The 20,222-nt window shown below is 43.7% G+C and overlaps 2 protein-coding genes and 1 non-coding gene across 19 annotated transcripts; 2 read left to right on the forward strand and 1 right to left on the reverse strand.

Annotated features, from left to right (window-relative positions):
- Nucleotides 1-968: 968 nt before the first annotated feature.
- On the forward strand, nt 969-3,976 carry LOC100280522 (trafficking protein particle complex protein 2). Of its 2 annotated transcripts, NM_001245899.2 has the most exons (6): nt 969-1,147; nt 2,181-2,299; nt 3,013-3,098; nt 3,269-3,330; nt 3,460-3,545; nt 3,698-3,976. In NM_001245899.2, exons 2-6 carry the CDS (start codon nt 2,216-2,218, stop codon nt 3,788-3,790), a joined length of 411 nt encoding a protein of 136 aa, NP_001232828.2. In that variant the 5' UTR covers nt 969-1,147; nt 2,181-2,215; the 3' UTR covers nt 3,791-3,976. The 2 variants fall into 2 exon arrangements, with proteins under 2 accessions (NP_001232828.2, NP_001146972.1); NM_001153500.2 differs by lacking the exon at nt 3,269-3,330 and having other exon boundaries at nt 1,020-1,147; nt 3,467-3,545.
- Nucleotides 3,977-7,312: 3,336 nt separating this feature from the next.
- Nucleotides 7,313-13,151, reverse strand: LOC100279481 (uncharacterized). Of its 16 annotated transcripts, XM_035960525.1 has the most exons (12): nt 11,957-12,853; nt 11,815-11,866; nt 11,307-11,356; nt 10,994-11,169; nt 10,477-10,586; nt 9,541-9,621; nt 9,395-9,454; nt 8,899-8,976; nt 8,753-8,804; nt 8,368-8,639; nt 8,036-8,281; nt 7,313-7,941 (listed from the first exon to the last, which is right to left on the reverse strand). In XM_035960525.1, exons 6-12 carry the CDS (start codon nt 9,619-9,621, stop codon nt 7,795-7,797), a joined length of 936 nt encoding a protein of 311 aa, XP_035816418.1. In that variant the 5' UTR covers nt 10,477-10,586; nt 10,994-11,169; nt 11,307-11,356; nt 11,815-11,866; nt 11,957-12,853; the 3' UTR covers nt 7,313-7,794. The 16 variants fall into 16 exon arrangements, 15 of the variants coding, with proteins under 15 accessions (XP_035816418.1, XP_020396045.1, XP_008651320.1 ...); XM_020540456.2 differs by lacking the exon at nt 11,815-11,866 and having other exon boundaries at nt 12,586-13,151; XM_008653098.3 differs by lacking the exon at nt 10,477-10,586.
- A 277-nt stretch (nt 13,152-13,428) lies between these two features.
- On the forward strand, nt 13,429-13,501 carry TRNAA-CGC (transfer RNA alanine (anticodon CGC)). Its single transcript has one exon. It is a non-coding gene; the product is annotated as a tRNA-Ala (tRNA).
- Nucleotides 13,502-20,222: the final 6,721 nt, after the last annotated feature.

The raw sequence follows: 20,222 nt of genomic DNA on the forward strand, positions 1-20,222 counted from the left end.
CCTACTCCACTGTGTGATGTACTGTTTACGGAGATTGTATGAACTTATGAGTGTCTGTCTAAAGCTAGGTCTGAGAGCCCCCCTTTGTAACGTCGTATGCCTCCCCCTTTATAGCTGAAGGGGGGCATGCACAAAAGGACTGGGCCCCGACATGTGGGCCCAGGGACATAACGAATATAGAGCTTGGATCCTCTAATGTTTGTTGCCGAGGCAATCTTCTTGTGCTCTGTCGCTCGAGGTGCGTATCCTTGGCGTGCAGGGGAAGCTTCCTGCGGAAGAGAAGACGAGTATAGGGTGCCGCCTGGCACGGGCGCACTGTTCGCCCTGCTGGATGAACTTGACACCGTCTGCCAACGAATGGGACGGGACGTATTTAATGCAGAGAGGGCACGTCGCCCGTCAGCGCAATGGCAGGCGGCGCGTCTTTTCCTCAATAAATGCAGGGGCTGCACGACTTCTCGTCAGGGTCGGCCCGGTAGCTTACGTCATGGGCCACAAGCAGCGGATCCCCGTCTGAGCGGGAAGCGGAGGCAAGGCCCGCACACGTGTCAGCGCCGGACCCCTGCACACACTAGGGTCCTTCTCGCTCCGGGACCCTGCTGGAGTTCGGACTTACCCGAAGGCTCCGGACTCGTATATAGGGGTTCGATGTCCTTCTGTGGGGGTCCGGCCTTACTGGGGTGTGGTGTCTTTCCCTGCCACGTGGCGCCCTTTGGCCTGCCCATCTGGTGGGGTCAGGCGCGGTTCTCCGCGTGGCTAAGGGACGTCGCATGGTATAGTGTCTTCATGCTGTAGGAGAGAGTACCCCTGATTTTGAGTACCGACAATATTAATCTAGTATGTCCTAACTCCTATCTCGGTTTCAGGTGTGACACATCAAGTTAGGCTCAGTTAGACCGGTTTTATTTTTTTCTACTTTTTTTTATAAAATCCGTATATACGGCTTGGTGAGTGTTACTGTGTAGCCCAAGATTCAAACTCTCCCGTGCACAATTTTACTGAGAAACTCCTCGGGGGTAAAGACTTCCCCTTCGCTCTGCTGTCCCGTCTCTTTGATTCCTGAACCCCACCCAGGCATTCCGCAGTGGCTGGCCGTCGCTGGCTCGCCGCTACTTCGGCCCTTTCGCCGGTGACGATAACCCACCAGGTACACCCTCCCTTAGGCCTTCCCTTCCTGCTGTCGGAAACCGTGCGCCCAAACCCTAACATACTATTCGTATTCGGATCTGAATCTGTATTGCTTGTTCAATTGGTTCAAGCTGGCACAGAACTGTGATGGATTCCATAGATAAACATGGCCACGTGTAGTTGTGAGCTCATATATCCATTACTTACAATGCTTAAAAACAAGAAGCCATGTATGTGTCAGTACCTGTGATCTGTACCTGACTACCGCATCAGCGTGATAATGCCTCTGATTTGTAGTTCGGTGCTGCAGTTGGTGTAGCATACATGGGCTCGAAGTTCTGCTTCAGTACTTAGATCGAGATATGGCTGCCTGCTTATTTGATTTCCAAGTATTAGGAGAGGATATAAGAAAAATACAATAACTAGTAATAGAGCGATGTTCAGTGGGATCACTCGTCTAAGTGTCTAAGTGCCATCGGAGTAAGCATGAAGCTGAAGGGGGCTATAAGAAGCATATTGTAAAAATCTGGAGCTTGTCCCTTGTAAATATCTCAGCACATGAAACAAATGACCACAGTGAACTGAAGTAGGGGGCAGATACAAATTTGAGATCCATAACTGAAAGTCCACAGGACTGTAGTATATATAGCCAATAGTAGTGTGGGCCTTATGGGCCTTAACATGTACCATCTCTGCAAGCCGCTAACACAAGAAAACCTGACTCTGAAGAACCAAAACATAAGTGTTCCAGAGTTCTTGTTACAAAAGTTTCTGTGTCTTTGGCAATCTAATATCTCTACCATTTATGATGAAATGTAGTTTCTACGTGTATTTGGCAATCTAATATGACTACCATTTATGATGAATTGTAGTTTTTATGTGTCTTTGACCATCTATAATCATTTGTCCATGCTCTGTTTTAAATGTATAATTCCATCCCTATGGAGCTAGGATATTGGGTTGTGTTAATTTTTTTTGGATAACCTGTTTATATACTGAATGTTGTTTCATTCTAACTATCTTTATCGTTCTTTTATTTGTAATCTCTGAAGTTATCCGAGGGAAAATTTTCTATGTGCTGATTGGAATGGCGAGTACAGCATGCTTTGTAATAATTGTCAGTAAGAATGATATCCCAATCTACGAGGCAGAAGTTGGATCTGCACCCAAAGTATGTACCTTGAACTTCATGTGCTTCCTGTATAATAGGTTCAGATCATAATTAGCTATCTGGCATATCTATATCATTGCATTTTTTTCTGTAAGATGTGCACCATGTCACTCTGTTGATATGATAAAGAAACTCTGGTGTGGAAATACCAAATAGTCAATGGGTTGACTTACTCCCTCTGTCCTAAAATTGTTGACGTTATAGGATTCAAAATTTATCTCCAAATAGTTGTCATTCTCACTTTCCAATGCACCTTTTTCTTTTTCCCAATACATATTTTCCTTCTCCATTACTATATCTCTATCACTATTCCTCTCTACCCCTCTTGTTATTTTCTGTGCACCACATATTTTTTTTACTTGTCCTAAATTCTCGTGTCGAAACCTAAAACGTCAACTATTTTAGGACGGAGGGAGTAGTGATGTTGGATCAGGCTCTTCATATCCGTCCCTACTAATTAGTTTATGTTGGATAAGGCTCTTCATATCCGTCCCTACTCAGCAAAATCTAAGATGTTTAATGTGATGTTTTACTTCTCTAAAATCTCTTCCGTTGAGATCAAAACTGTGATGTGCCTCACAGTGGTACAGATATATAAAATTGTAGCTTTACTTTAGATCCTTCATGGCAGGGTTTCTATTTTTTTGAGCAGCATATCCACACTGAATTACTAAAGTCTATGCCTAACCTTGACGTTTTCCTTTCCGTGGTAGAAAGAGGATTTGTCTTATCACCATCAGTTTATCCTGCATGCTGCGTTAGATGTTGTTCAGGACCTAGCATGGACCACAAATGCAATGTGAGTATTTCATTGGTTTTGTATTTTGTTGTGCCACACGCGCTGTCGGCAAAGAATGAAATCACATCCCAAAAGTTATTCTTCTAGCATCTTATATACCGTACCGTTTATGGTGCACCTTACCTAGAGACTTTTGTGTATGTGTGTGTGTGTTTTTACATTTTTTCCAGGTCCCTGAAGTCAGTTGATAGATTCAATGACCTTGTGGTGTCTGTTTATGTAACTGCTGGTCATATCCTTTTAAAAAAGCGATGATAGTTGTATTGTTGTTTTAAACGACATTTGCCTATGTCTCATTATGTTTGGTTTCCAAAGTTTAATCATAGATTTACTATACTTTCTTTAACTCTAACTGGGGCACATACCAGATTCATGTTGCTTCATGACTCACGCAGTGAAGATGGAATAAAAAGCTTTTTTCAAGAGGTCCATGAGCTTTACATCAAGGTAATAAGGCAAATGCCGCTCATCAACAATTAGGAGGAGAATTCCTCCCCACTGTATTCTAGAAATACGCATGAGCTCTGTTCCAACTTACAATTCTCTGTTTGGTTGTATGGTAATATATGTACAGTAAATTTTTGTATGGTGTCATGCAGATATTCCTGAACCCGCTTTACCTGCCCGGCTCTCGCATCACATCATCCCATTTTGATACCAAGGTCAGGGCCCTCGCAAGGAAGTACCTGTAATACACGGGCATGCATGAAGGGTTTCCTAAGCTTTGCATCTCGTAAGCACAAGGCTGAGCTAGTTTCGCTTCGATCTTTTTAGGCTTTCTTTTTGTTTGATATATTCCGCGCATAAAATGCCCCTTTGCTCCAGATTATCCTTGCATAAATGCCTGTCCCTGTTATGCATAATAAACAAAGCGTGTTCCGTCAAAGAACAGCATGCTGACACACACGACACGACGAGCCACCACCCATGAGCCGGTACCGGTACGATAGCTAGCCTCCAAGCTAGGGCGTCGGCTTGCTGTGGTCGTGCTTGCGTGGAGACTGACCATTGGCACGCCGGTCTCTCGGATGTATACCTGCGTGTCACGGCATCCACGTCTTGTATTGTTTGGTGCAGACTGTAGGTTAGGTCCTCTATTGCATGACACCGTCTTTACGTGTCAATGTAGTTACGTATCTATCTATGACCCTGTTTGGCACAGCAGCTGCTTGTTAAAAAAGCAGCTTATCTGATAAGCTGGTGAAAAGCAGTTTCTGCTTGTTGGCTCCTTTTAGTGTATTCTGAGAAGCAGCTGAACTGATAAGCTGCTGCAGAAGCTAGCTGTTTGGCAGAACTTCTGCTTAAATTTATGAAGAAGCTGAAAATAAGCTATGCCAAACAGGGCCTATACATGCCGTCTAAAAGACCATATGTTTTTTTTTTCTTATTCGTCGCATGTCCTTTAGAAAACAGACCCAGCAATTAACAAAGCATATATGTCGATTCATCGACGAGCGGTTTATAAATGTATCTAGTTCTCTAGTTGATTATTTTGTGATTAAAAACTACGATAAATTATTATTAAGGACTAACCTGTATTTTGCAGATCATGCTGATATCGTTGGTTGATTAGACAATTATGGTTTTCATGATTCGGTTTTAGTTTTCAAAGCATAATCAATTCTAGTTTTCAAAGGATGAATACAAAGACTAAGGATCGGGCTAGTTCTATGATCAAACACGCAAGGACTAATTTAATAATATAATTAACCAGGCATCAGAGGTTAAACACGTAGAGACTAATTTATTAATACGAGTAACGTGCTAAGCTTGACAAGTTTGTCAAGGCAAGTCTCGGCAACCGCCTTTAAGGTATCTATAGCCAATCTCTTGAGGGGTCTTTAAGGTACCAATTTTATAGTATTTACATCTATTTTCACCATTATTTAAAATAGAGGGAGGGTAGGCTTATAAAAAAAATAGAAATTGGTTTATTAAAAACTGGGTTTCAAACATTATTAACTATTTTTTTTCTTCATAAACTAGTTTCTAGAAATTGGAGAGAAAAAAATTGGTTTTAAAAACTAGGTTGCTTTCAAACATATCCTTAATTACATGTGTCATATCATGCTACCTCGTGATTTGATGATCCCTTGAGTTTGCATTGATTGGCTACGTGTGCATGGCTCGAATTGAAGGTGTGTGCGTGCGTGCACTGTGCAATACGTACGTACGATCAATGGTGTGAGGTGAGAGGCTAGGCCTAGGATAGGAGTCGTCGGGCGTGAGCTTCCGACACGGCGCCAACTTCGCCGCGGCGTGCAGTGCCGCAGTTTCGCGACTCAAACGGTTCGCAACGGGTTTTTTTTAATCCCTCCCTATCTCTTATTTTGTGCCACGTCGTCAAGATTTTATTCCTATTTTTTTATTTGCCGCAGCCATTTCTACTCTCCAAATACTTTACTATAACTATAAAATATCATTTTCTAACCCTAATTTTTCATTTTCAATACCGACGTACACTTAAAAGTTAAAACCACGCAAGGAGTGCAAGGAGGGCGACTGTCGTGACCTTTCTGGCAGGTCACTATGCAACACACTTGTACTGTTGCTGCTGGTAGAGATGGCAATGGGTAAAAATCCGCTAGGTATTATTTGCCCAAACTCATACCCGCGAAGAAAAAATACGCCCGCTAAAAAACTCATACCCATGACGGGTATAAAATTTTGCCCAAACCCATACCCATGCGGATTTCGGGTACCCAACGGGTTTCCCATACCCACTAACATCAACATAAAAAATAATTCATCATGTAAATGACAATCAATACATTAATAAGCTAGCATAAAAGGAACAAGTGATAACTAATTTTAGCCAAAAATTTGTTACATGAAGTTTATTTCAATTAGAACATATTCAATTAATAATATTATGAGACATATTTATAAGGAATGTTGATTTTAAGGTGGGTTTTAAAAACCCATGGGTTTGCGGGTATGGGTAGTGGAAGAACAAACACATGCCCACGTACCCGTTGGATTTCCATTTGAACCCATTAACAAACATATGAGTAGAGAAATTGACCCAAACTCATACCCTAATAGAGCAAAAACCCACCGGATTTCGGGTAGCGGGTACCCATTGCCATCTCTAGTTGCTGGTTCTGGACGGCCCATAGTGTCGCCTAAACGAAGGGTAGCTAGCCCATGGATGCGCTGCCCAGCCTTAGTCTATCCGCAACGGTTTTCTTTAAATTTCTCCCTCTATATCACTTTTTTGCGTTACATCGCCAACATTTCATCCCCTACTTTTTCATATCCCACAGCTGTCCCCCCTAAAATTTCTCCCTATACCCCCACTACTACCATAAAATATCATTTTTCATATATATTCATCATCCATTCTTATTTTTTACCAACTAAGAAACACTCAAGTGCACACAAAACAACGGCGAACAGTGCAAAAGGAAGACGGTGGCTGCCTCCAGATCTGTGGAGAGAGAAGGTTACCCCTTACACTATATCCTATCTAGGGGACTACACCGTGGCTCGTAGCGGGTAATATTGCCCCTAAAGGAGGGGAGGGGAGCCGCTGCACACAGCCTTAGACCGTGTTCAACGCTGCACCCCCCTCCCCTATCCATGTTGTTGCATAGAGCGTACACTTTTTTTTGGTTCAACAGCTCCCTTCTACCTCCCCGTCCTCAATTAAATTATAATTATGATATATATTCTTTGTTATTAATGCAAAACATTTTTATTTATACATATTGTTAAATATAAAAAATTATTATAATGAATATATTTATACAATGAGTAATCTTTTAACCAGGTAATTATTTATTTTTATTATTAACGTCCACGAAAGCATCGCCACATGTAGATTTAACGAATCACCGCGAGAAACGGGATGGAGAATGTTTCTATGTCCTTATCCCTGTTTACCCATCGAGAGAAGAATTTTTCCTAATTATATTTCCGTAGGGAAAGAAACTTCCATATTCCTATCATCTAAGGGCAAGTTTGGAAACCCCATTTTTCTATGAGATTTTCATTTTTTCACAAGCGAAATTAATTCATTTTTTCTTGAAAAAATAGGAATCCGGAGTTACCAAACTAGCCCTAATAGGGGAATTTTTAGGAAATCGAGGATCAAGAACATCTCTAGTCCCGTCCGTCATTAGTGTAGAGGTTCAGGAATGCCGCCTTCAACTTCAACCACTGCTCTTGTATGGATGATGATATTAATAATAAGGCCAGCTACTGCAGTGGTATGAATGGGAATGAACTAGCAGTCATATCCATAATCATGTTGGGGCTACAAACAACATTAATCAAAAAGTACACAAATGGACAGAATAATCATTCTCCTAACAGCAAAATGAGAAAATGGGATGCAACAATACCAACATATACTACAGTAACCAAAGGAAGATTCTTGTTACTCTCTTCCCATTCCGCCCCCCATGTCCCAGGAAGTTACATTAGGACTAAATCTCTAACCAGTACAAACAACAGAAACCCTGATCCTGCCCTCTCTAATTATTATTGCATTGCTAACACACCCATAAATCACCATAACTTACAGGATTATATTGACCTACTTGTACACCCACCTGAGTACAATTTGGACCAAGCAGCGGCCAAAAGTAATTGTACAACAAAAACAGTACCACCAAAGATCTGTGATGCATCGCTGCGAACGACGCAGCAGCACCGTAAGGCAGAGGGAACTCAAAATACTGACGGCCCTTCGTTATTCACGTGGCCTAGCAAGCCACAGAGAACTTAAAGCGCGCAATCGTGAAAAATAGTCGTGGATTGCAAGAAGAGCACGAGAAGCCTGTCGGATCGTTAGGATACGTTGCATTTGATGCAACGTCTGCTGTCGCAGGTTGTCGGCCTGCATATAAATAAAACATAATTACTATTCGAAACTTATGCAGCAAAACCAAATAAACAGTACCGCCCCACAAAGATACAAAGTAGATGCTTACTTGGCGAAGAAAATTCTCTAGCGTCCCGAGTTTGCCCATGGCCATGGCCATCTGACCCATGTAGTTTGCCACATTTCCTGAAGAACCTGCTGGACCGAGAGATCCAGCCAAAGTCTCTGCCAAAGATTGCTGCAGTGCTTCCATGCCCTGTGACAACGCATCCTCTGCTTGTTGGGAAGATTGCTGGAGGTTGGTCAAACCCAGCATTTGCTGCTCAGTTAGAGGCTCGAGGTGATTCGCTAGGAGCTGATATTTTCCATTATGCAGACAAATCAGCAACCTTGCATTTCCAGTGAGGACACAGAAAAAAAACGAAGCCTGACAATGCTCACCTTTAAAAGCTCAGATGGACGAAAACCCCCAAGCCATAGGAAGCACCTTTCAGCAGGTGTCTTCCACATGCCTGAAAGTATATGAAACACATCAGCCTTTGCAGCAACACCTTTGACCTTGAATATTTCATCATAGTGTGCCATTATGCCATCTACAATAAGTCGTAGATCACTATCACTTGCATGAGCATTCACTGCAGTCCTCAACTCATTTATCTGCTTATTTTGGTCCTCTAGCCATCTAGCATATTCTATGTCAAAAGTCAAAGCTCCTGCAACAACAAGTTTATAATTTCAGATGCACTTCTAGAGATAAAGATAGCATTCAATCAAGATAGACTAATCAAATCCAGAAACGCACAGATATAACGAATTGAAATATTACCATTTCCACTCATGGCATGGGTTTGGTCTCCAGAGCTAGAAATGAAGATTCCCTGAAAGCGTAACATTCAAAGAGTCAAAATAACAGCACAAAGGTACTATTTTCCAAGCACTCCGTAAATGTACATGCATCCAAGACAGAGTTACCTGCTGGCGAGCTTTCTGGAGTTCCTGTTCCAGTTGTGCAAGTTTCAGCTTACTGCTCTCCAGCTGCTGCACATATGCCTTCACCAGATCAAAAAGGAAACATGTTAGGTTTTTTTAGTGGCCTAATAAGAATTGAAAAGGAATAAACTTGTATAAAGTATGCTACTATTTAACACAATCGAATTGCATATGCATGAACAATTAAAAATTTAATGGAGTATGTATTACATGAAGAAGCGGTCTTTTGCCTGTTGCATTTGGGTCGAATATTAAACATCACAGAAAAGAAAAAGGAATTGTAATTGCATGAAACTACAGTACATAACATGCAGTTCAGCATATCAGCAAAAAGCAACAAATAAAATTAGATAACCAGCTTATTTTGGTTACATTACTAAAACTAGTCATGCCATCATGCGTATATCCAAATAACGCTTCATTCAAGCAAAAAAAGAACATCTCAATTTGTTCTAATACAGATGAAATTTAGTGATACCTTTTTCCTCAGCCGACTTTTTCTTGCTGCCTCACGATTTTGGGCAAGCCGTCGCATTGTCTAAGATATGAAAATTCAAAAATGCAATTAATAACAAGCAATACAAGGTTAAATAAGAACTTGAGAAAAAGGAACCACGATATTACCTTTTGGTCCAAAGGTTTATCAGACCTGTCGGACCTATCTGAAGAATTAGAAGGTACAACCGCACCACTTCCATTCTCCATCTGTAAAAAAATATTAAGCATAAATATAACATCAGTTAGGCGCTCAAAATGTTTCAACTTATATAGATGTGTGTCAGTGATGGAATTTCTTTTTTTCTTTTTGAGAACAGTGATGGATTTTTCAAGGTTAAAGGGCGCGACTATCTCTATGGAGGGAGATGATATCTTAAGCAGATTATTGGTGAAGCAGAATGTCGCAGCCTCAACTCCACTAATTTGATACTTGAGAAATATCAACTCAAATATCTAGCAATGGTAAGGATCAGCTTTAATCCCTTACCTTTTTGCCTTGGTGATAGATAAGGTCACAACTCACAAGAGACATACAAGGGAATATCCCTTGGTGTATGCTTTTTGCAGATGATGTAGTGCTAATTAATAAAAGTTGGTTTGGTCAGGAGTAAATAGGAAAATATAGTTGTGGCAGAAGACTCTAGAATTCCAAGGTTTTTAGACTCGGTAGAACTAAAACGAAGTATATTAGATGTGATTTCGGCACTACACATGAGAAAAGGGATGTTAGTTTGAAAGGTCAAATAGTACCTAGGAAGGACACATTTAGGTATTTAGAATCATTACTATAGAGATGAGGATATTGATGAAGATGTTAGCCAGTAGTCATAGAATCAAAGCAGGATGGATGAAGGGGCGTCAAGCATCTAACGTTCTGTATGACAAGAGGGAACCAAAAAAGTTAAAAGGTAAGTTTTATATGATGTCTATAAGACCTGCTATGTTGTACAGAATGTTGGCCTAAAAAGACGGGATGTTCAATAGATAAGTGCTGTGGAAAGACACATGTGCGATGGATTTATGGTCATACAAGAATGGATCGAGTTCGGATTAACGATATACCTGATAGGCTAGGGGTAGCACTAATTGAAGAAAAGCTTGTTCAAAATTGGTTGAAATAGTTTGGTCATATCCAACGAAGACCTTCAGAGGTGCCAATGCGTAGTGAGATCCTAAGACGCGATAGCAATAAAATGAGAGGAAGAGGAAGACCGAAGTTTGAAAAAGACAGTAAAAGACAACTTGGAGAATAGGATATACCCAAAGATTTAGTATTGAATAGGGGTGCATGAAAAACAACTATTCATTCGTCTAAACCTTGACTTGTGAATTTTGTTAGGTTTTTAACTCTACCCTACCATAACTTGTTTGGAGCTAAAAGGTTTTATTGTTGGTGGTGGTAGGCATAGTGTGATAGACTTAAGGTACTAGGCTACTAGCATAGTCGTATATCTATTTACTGTAAAGATAATATATGGAAAAATATATAGATGTGATGCCCCAATGGCCAATTTGTAATATCTGCTGAAAAGAATGCTATGAAACGTGTGAACATGAAAATGGGGGTGGGGGGAATTACCCTATGATTCTTGTCGTTGTCGTCTAAAACAATTGAGGTGTCAGTCCTTGAGCTAGCATCTGCCATCACTAGGCCTCACGAGCAACGATCGCCAGGAGACAGCAAATCACTTTGCTCTCTCCTTTCCAGTGGCAACGGGTGTCTTAGTGTTTCACAGGATCGACCGTTGGTGGAAGCTAGTATTTATCATGCGGCCAAAAGAGAGAGAGAGAGAGAAGATTATTTATTCTGTTAAAAATCGTTAACTGTAGTTGTTGTGATCTCATCTCACACGAGTAATGACACAGTGCAAACACACACTTTGGCAGCTTACTTGTTTCCAAGACAGTAGTACCATGTCAGGATTCATTGCAATCATATGACCTGCAGGAGAAAAAGGAGGGGCCCTTCTATATTAGGAAACTTAAGTACGATTCCAAAGTTAACACATGCGTACAAAAAAAGCACGCGTGCACGTTGGTGTACTCGTGTGGATACGAAGCCGCGGAGGGGCACACAGCAAGTATCGCGATGCTACAGCTACCACACCAGTGGCAGTCACTGCCTGCGCGGCGAGACGTGGGGCACCGCGCTGGGGAAGGGCACAAGGGGATACGGTTGAATTGAACTCGTGTGAGAAATCCCCTGGTGTTTTTTTGAGCGAGAAGAAATCCACTGCTGTTATTAGGCTACCAACCGCGCAGCAACAGGAATCGCAAGTTGGACGGAGTGGGGAGGTGGGGGGCAGAGAGAGGGGTTTTGGGCCTAATTACTCGCACGGAAGAACGGGGAGACACAGAGGAACTCTAACAGGTAGTCGAAGCAAGCTAGGGCGTCCTTACCGAGAAGGAGAAGCGAAGAAGCCGAAACCAATCGGAGTCAGTCTAGACGGATCTGCACTTGCAGCGGCCCCAAGAGCGAGGCGGAAGGGTAAGAGAGAATTAGTTGGAAATGGAGCGTGCTTGTTAACGGCGGAAGGAGAACCTGGCGTGTGCGCGGCGGCGGGCGCGAGGGCAGGGCGAGGGTGGGGAGGAGAGGACGGAGAGACGGACAAGGGATGGCGTGTGGTGGGGGAATGAAGAAGCGGCGCGGCGGGCGGGGTGGGCTGCCTTGGCCTCGGCAACTGTCCTCTCCTCTGATCTCTGACTGGGCGACCCCGTGCGTGCAACAGTAGCCGTCCGTTGGGGAGATCGCGGCCGTCGAAGCTGCATCGAACGGCTGGGAAGCGGGCAGCCCGCCAACGCTGACCTGTTCTGTTTCTTCCCGAGCCCCGCCCCTTCTTCCCCCAGATGCTCGCTCGCTCTCTCTCTCTCTCTCTCTCTCTCTCTCTCTCTGCTTTTGTCTTGGCATGGCATGGCTACTGGCTAGCAATAGCAGCATAGCAGAAGAGAGGCGAGGTGAACCTCCGAATTCGCATGTGAGTTGACTTCCATTCCCGCAATCGAACAGGAGGAGCTTGCATCGAGCAGTGTCTCATGATTGTTGTAGCACTAACTAATTAATAACACGCACAAGCAAATCACTCTTGCAGAGAGCGAGTGGTGAAAATCGACAGGAGGGTAAAAGGAACGGGAGGAGCTCATAGCGAGGAGCATGATATGAAGCGAGCGTACCGTGTGCGATCGGCGGTGGGGGGCAAGCCTCGTCGGCATGGCGGGCGGTGGAGGGACACACGACACGAGGCAAGCCAAGCCTTGGAGGAGAGGAGAGGAGAGGGGTGGGTGGGTGGTGGGGGAGACAAAACCAACCCCACCCAGAGGCGAATCCGGCGGTCGTGCCGAGGGCGCTTGCGGGCGGAGGGAGCCGTGGCGATTTGGGTTGAGAGGGAAGGCAAGGCAAGGGAAGCTTCCAGAAGCCGCGTGGCCTTGTGTAATCGGTTGTGGTGGTGGTGGTGGTGGCGGCCGTGAACTCGGCGCACGGGGGTGGGATGGGATGGTATGCGACGGACGGGAGGGGTGGGTGGGTCCGGTTGGCGTTGGTGTGGGTTGGCGTTGCGTGATGAAACGGGGGACTCATTGGCTGGCTGGATTAGTAGGTGGGTCGCCTCTCGCCGCTCGCTTTCCTCCTCCCTCCTCACCAACCAACTCCGCCGCAGCGCACCTGAAACCCACTCGACTCACTCCACTTAGCTAGCTTTGCTTGCTGCATCGCTTTCCGAGGCCGTGTGATCGTCGGGCAAGTCAAGGGCCTCCGCCTGGCCGTTTTCGCCGGCTAAAATAAGAAAACGGATATGAATGAAAAGGGGCTGGCGGTTTGTGCAGCAAAGGCGCAAGACGATGGCTGGACAAACGCCTCGCCAACGTCAACGTCGTCACGGGCTGAAGAAACACGAGATTTTTTTTATTTCTACTAAATAAATACATACATACATAAGCAGCATCTTTGTTTTTTTACAAATTTTAGTAGTGCAACAAATATATAGTTAATATATGTAGTTAGTATCAACCTACACAAAAGGGGGTGTAGCTCATATGGTAGAGCGCTTGCTTCGCATGCGAGAGGCACGGGGTTCGATTCCCCGCACCTCCATTTTTTTTTGCCTATTAGCCAATTTTTAAACCCCCCAGCAAGTTTTCTTTCTGCAGATGCAAAACTATCTCGTTATGGATCCAAACGGATCCGTCTTACTCGCTACATTCCTAAAAAAAATATATTTTAGATTATACTAACTTAAATCATTTTATGTTTAACTACATTTATAGAAAAAGACCATACACTTACGAAATCAAATAGATTTCATATAAACAATTATTTCGTGATAAGGCTGATAACAATTATTTGGTATCATAAATATTTTGTTATGTAAATTTATCATTTTTTTAAATATTTTGAATTAGATCAAACCTAAAATATTACTTATTTTAGGATGGAGGAATTATTAGCTAGATAACTTCGGCTGCTGTCATATAATGTTTTTTCCAAACTAAGTTTGGCTCAAAATATTCACACAAAAAATAGTATTGCCTTTGTCACTCATGTCCACTGCTACCTTTCTTCCGCATGTCGACGACGCTAGATCCCATCAACAACGTAAGATCCTACCAATGGGTGATCATATACAAGGAGGGTTACATAGTTAAGTGCATGAATGTGACCACTCCTTTGGCCCCTCTAAGAGCTTGTTTGGGATCAAGGGTAATGGAGTGGGTGAAGGGGCTAGAATATCTCATTTTTTAATTTTAAATAGTGAAGGATTCTAATACTTCCAATCCTCTTTATTCCACTTGCTCCCAAACTTGCCCTAATGATAGTTTTGTCGAGGTTTCCTTCTACCTCATAGATTTGTTGGCCCCTCTCCTTCCTTATGCCGCCTGGAATGCCTCAGAGGAAGGGCACGTCTGAACGACGTAATCGGACTTTTATTGGATATGGTTTGATCAATGATGAGCTAGTCGGACCTATCTTTGTCTTTTTGGGATACGCTCTAGAAACAACGGCTTTCACCTCTTTATTCCACTTGCTCCCAAACTTGCCCTAATGATAGTTTTGTCGAGGTTTCCTTCTACCTCATAGATTTGTTGGCCCCTCTCCTTCCTTATGCCGCCTGGAATGCCTCAGAGGAAGGGCACGTCTGAACGACGTAATCGGACTTTTATTGGATATGGTTTGATCAATGATGAGCTAGTCGGACCTATCTTTGTCTTTTTGGGATACGCTCTAGAAACAACGGCTTTCACCTCTTTATTCCACTTGCTCCCAAACTTGCCCTAATGATAGTTTTGTCGAGGTTTCCTTCTACCTCATAGATTTGTTGGCCCCTCTCCTTCCTTATGCCGCCTGGAATGCCTCAGAGGAAGGGCACGTCTGAACGACGTAATCAGGCTTTTATTGGATATGGTTTGATCAATGATGAGCTAGTCGGACCTATCTTTGTCTTTTTGGGATACGCTCTAGAAACAACGGCTTTCACCTCTTTATTCCACTTGCTCCCAAACTTGCCCTAATGATAGTTTTGTCGAGGTTTCCTTCTACCTCATAGATTTGTTGGCCCCTCTCCTTCCTTATGCCGCCTGGAATGCCTCAGAGGAAGGGCACGTCTGAACGACGTAATCGGACTTTTATTGGATATGGTTTGATCAATGATGAGCTAGTCGGACCTATCTTTGTCTTTTGGGGATACGCTCTAGAAACAACGGCTTTCACCTCTTTATTCCACTTGCTCCCAAACTTGCCCTAATGATAGTTTTGTCGAGGTTTCCTTCTACCTCATAGATTTGTTGGCCCCTCTCCTTCCTTATGCCGCCTGGAATGCCTCAGAGGAAGGGCACGTCTGAACGACGTAATCGGACTTTTATTGGATATGGTTTGATCAATGATGAGCTAGTCGGACCTATCTTTGTCTTTTTGGGATACGCTCTAGAAACAACGGCTTTCACCTCTTTATTCCACTTGCTCCCAAACTTGCCCTAATGATAGTTTTGTCGAGGTTTCCTTCTACCTCATAGATTTGTTGGCCCCTCTCCTTCCTTATGCCGCCTGGAATGCCTCAGAGGAAGGGCACGTCTGAACGACGTAATCGGACTTTTATTGGATATGGTTTGATCAATGATGAGCTAGTCGGACCTGTCTTTGTCTTTTTGGGATACGCTCTAGAAACAACGGCTTTCACAGTTATCTTCGGCATCTTAACCCATTCCAATGGTTGTATCCACTCCAACATTTCCCCCACAACTAAAGACTTCTTCGCCTCCACCGGTAGAGTTCTACAAATATCTTTCATCACCGTTTTTATTCGGTGCTTCTTCTACGGAACACTTTCGGGTCGCGCCTTTGTTGGTTGTTCTGCGACCGTTTCTGAAGGAGCTTTACATGTCTCCCCTTCGACATTCTTGTCCTTCATCGTCAGCAACGGGTTAGTCAGATCTGACCCCAAGGGGCTCAATGTAGAGCAAGGTAAGGGTCGCGTCATTACCTCTAGTATCTTCGTAGCACCGATAGATAAGGCTGAAGGGGTCTCAGTAATATTCTTCAATAGCTTCAGAGGCTTCTTGCTAGCGTGATCAAACTTAGATGGTTTTCGTTTCTTTGTGGTAGGGGACTATGGCCCCGAATGAGAGGATTCCCCTTACTCAACCTCTTTTCTTTTTGGCTTCATAGCCAACACTTTCCACTTTTTCTCTTCAACATATATTATCGCCTGTCTCTTCATAACACTAACAGTCCTCTTACTCTTCACACCAGCAACTTCTTCTGAAATCTTCGGATAGTCCGAGTACTCAGACTGCATGGCGTCCTTAACTCTTTTCAACCTACGTTTTTCTCGGTTGCCGAAGGCTGTAGTCATTAATTGGTTTTCCATCTTCGTAAATTTGCCCAAAATTTCATTGCACATTTCTTCGATCATTTCCAACCATTCGACACATGGGCCTTTGAACATAGCATGTTCCTTGAACCGGTATGACAATCTTACAAAGTTTCCTTTATCAACTCCCTCCTTCGGCTTTGGCATCCCCAACTAGACAGTATTGAGAATACCTTGTTAGCAAGGAATTCCTATACTAAGTCTCGAGTACTGATGTGGTCAATCACGGTGCTGAAGGTGACTTGTGTCACTTGCGTCGGTAAGCCCAGACCCATATTGCAAACTAGCCTTGTTAAGCCAAAGTTTAATCTCATTTGGCTCATCATAGTATCCTTAAACTTCTCCCTGCGCTGATGTTAGCTTTCATGTAAAACCACTATCTAGTCCAAACGGTTGGCCACTTCGTACAATATCCTAGCACCAGAGCTTTGGTATCTTTTCTATACGTAAAGTTAAAACACCCTGAAAGGGAAATGTGCCCTTGGGCCATTTCTAAGTATTTTGGTGATTGAGTGTCAACACAAGTGCTTAAATGTGAATTTATGCTCATGGATGAACAAAGTGAAAATCAAGAGTAAAGGTATGTTTCTAAGCCTTAGTACATTGGTTTTGTGTACTAATATACTTCTCTAAGTGTTAGAAACAGAAAGAAGAGAAGAGTTGGCTGTGTACAGCCAAAAGGCTGTTTCGGTCTGGGGCACCGGACTGTCTGGTGGTGCACCGGACAGTGTCCGGTGCGCCAGGCTGCCTCGGGCGAAGAGGCCGCTCTCGAGAATTTGCCGACGGCGTACGGCTAAAATTCACCGGACTGTCCGGTGAGCCAACGGTCGGCCGGGCCAACGGTCGGCCGCAGAATCCGCGCGCGACACGTGGCCGAGCCAACGGTCGGAAGGGGACACCGGACATGTCCGGTGCGCCAACGGCTCCAAGTCAGCCAACGGTCGGCTTCGCCATTTAAGGAAGGAAATCGGGCACCGGACAGTGTCCGGTGTGCACCGGACTGTCCGGTGCGCCCGACGACAGAAGGCAAGATTGGCCTTCCAGATTTGCTCTCAACGGCTCCTAGCTGCCTTGGGGCTATAAAAGGGACCCCTAGGCGCATGGAGGAAAATACCAAGCAACCTTAGAGCATTCTTGATCATCCACACTCAGTCTTTGCGCATTCGTTCGTCATTCCTAGTGATTTGAGCTCCGTTCTAGTGAGAACTTTGAGATAGTCTTTTGAGCTCGATTCTTGGCCGTGTGTGTGCGCATTTTGCTGTGGATTTGTGTGTGTTGCTTCCCTTCCTTACTTCGTATTTCTTTGTGAATCTCAAGTGTAAGGGCGAGAGACTCCAAGTTGTGGAGATTCCTCGCAAACGGGATATTGAAAGGAAAAGCATAACACTGTGGTATTCAAGTTGGTCTTTGGACCGCTTGAGAGGAGTTGAGTGCAACTCTCGTCCGTTGGGACGCCACAACGTGGAGTAGGCAAGTTTTGTACTTGGCCGAACCACGGGATAAATCACTGTGTCTTCTCTGTGTTGAACTTCTTGTGATTATCATATTGTGCAAGATCTTCGCTCTAGCCTCTTGGCATTAACTGTGCTAACGCTTAACAAGTTTTTGTGGCTATAAGTTGAATTTTACAGGATCACCTATTCACCCCCCCCCCCTCTAGGTGCTCTCAATTGGTATCAGAGCCATTCTCTTCAAGAAAGGGACTAACCACCCGAAGAGATGGATCCTAAGGGGAAGGGAATCGTGATCAACGATAAGGAGAAGGAGTCCTTCGTCAACGAGCCCAAAGATGACAAGCCTACCGACTCCGGCTCGGGCCATAGACGGAAGGAAGGGAAGAAGAAGAAGACAAGGCGCATCAAGGAGATCGTCTACTACGACGACAGCGACGAATCTTCCTCTTCCCAAAAGGACAACGACGACAACGACTATGACAAACAAAAGACGGTTAAATCAAACTTTTCTTTTGATTATTCGCGCATTCCGCATAGCTCAAATGCTCATTTGCTCCCCATTCCACTTGGCAAGCCTCCTCACTTTGATGGAGAGGACTACGGATTTTGGAGTCACAAAATGCGTACTCACCTATTTTCTCTCCATCCAAGCATTTGGGAGATTGTGGAAAGTGGAATGAAATTTGATAGCTCGGATAGTCCTTCGTTTATTAATGAACAGATCCATAAAAATGCACAAGCTACTACTGTGTTGCTAGCCTCTTTATGCAGGGACGAATATCACAAGGTAAGCGGCTTGGACAATGCCAAGCAGATTTGGGACACCCTCAAGATCTCTCATGAGGGGAATGATGTCACCTTACTCACCAAGATGGAGTTGGTGGAGGGCGAGCTCGGACGATTCGCGATGATAAGGGGCGAGGAGCCGACACAAACATACAACCGGCTTAAGATCCTTATCAACAAAATAAGGAGCTACGGAAGCACGCGTTGGACGGATCACGACGTCGTCCGCCTAATGCTAAGGTCATTTACCGTTCTTGATCCTCACTTGGTGAACAATATTCGTGAAAATCCTAGGTACATCAAGATGTCGCCCGAAGAAATTCTTGGAAAATTTGTAAGCGGGCGAATGATGATCAAGGAGGCAAGGTACGTGGACGACGCATTAAATGGCCCAATCCATGAGCCTCAACCCATTGCTCTCAAGGCAACAAGGAGCAAGGAGGCGCTACCCAGCAAGGTGGCGCAAATTGAGGCGGCCGGTCTTAATGATGAAGAGATGGCCCTCATCATCAAAAGATTCAAGACGGCACTAAAGGGTCGCAAGGGACAGCCAAGCAAGACTAAGACCAAGGGAAAGCGATCATGCTTCAAATGCGGTAAGCTTGGTCATTTTATTGCTAACTGTCCCGACAATGATAGTGACCAGGAACACGGGAGCAAGAGGGAAAAGAAGAAGCATTACAAGAAGGCCAAGGGCGAGGCACATATCGGAAAGGAGTGGGATTCAGATTGCTCCTCCTCCGACTCCGACAATGAAGGACTCGCCGCCACTGCCTTCAACAAGTCATCCCTCTTCCCCAACGAGCGTCACACATGCCTTATGGCAAGGGAGAAGAAGGTATGTAATCAAAACAATGTCACTTATGATTCTTCCAGTGATGATGAGTCTAGTGATGATGAAATAGATTACTCTAGTTTGTTCAAGGGATTGGATAGAACTAAAGTAGATAAAATTAATGAATTGATTGATGCCTTGAATGAAAAAGATAGACTCTTAGAAAAACAAGAGGACCTTTTGTATGAAGAGCATGACAAATTTGTAGAGGCACAAAAATCTTATGCTTTAGAAGTTAAAAGAAATGAAGTGCTTTCTAGTGAACTATCTTCTTGTCATGAAACCATTGCTACTTTAAAGAGTGTTAATGATGACTTAAATGCTAAACTAGAAGTAGCTAGTAAATCTAATTCTTGTGTAGAACATGTTGAGATTTGCACTAGGTGTAAAGATTTCGATGTTGATGCTTGTAGTGATCATTTAATTTCAATTTCCAAATTAACTGAGGAATTGACTAGTCTTAATGCCCAACTTAAGACTAGCAAGAATGAATTTGATAAACTAAAATTTGCAAGGGATGCCTACACGATCGGTAGACACCCCTCAATTAAGGATGGACTTGGCTTCAAGAGAGAAGCCAAGAACTTAACAAGCCATAAGGCTCCCATTCCCGCCAAGGAGAAAGGGAAGGCCCCTATGGCTAGTAGTGTGCAAAAGAACCATGCGTTTATGTACCATGATAAAAGACAAACTAGAAATGCTTATAGGAGTTACAATGCTTATGATGATTTTGATTCTCATGACGTGTTTGCTTCTAGTTCTTTCTATGTGCATGATAGAAATGTTGGTAGGAGAAATGCTGGTCACAATATGCCTAGGAGAAATGTTGTTAATGTTCCTAGGAAAGTAGTGAATGAACCTTCTACAATTTAT

The sequence above is a fragment of the Zea mays genome, chromosome 7, assembly GCF_902167145.1.
Source record: "Zea mays cultivar B73 chromosome 7, Zm-B73-REFERENCE-NAM-5.0, whole genome shotgun sequence".
Taxonomy (NCBI): Eukaryota; Viridiplantae; Streptophyta; class Magnoliopsida; order Poales; family Poaceae; genus Zea; species Zea mays.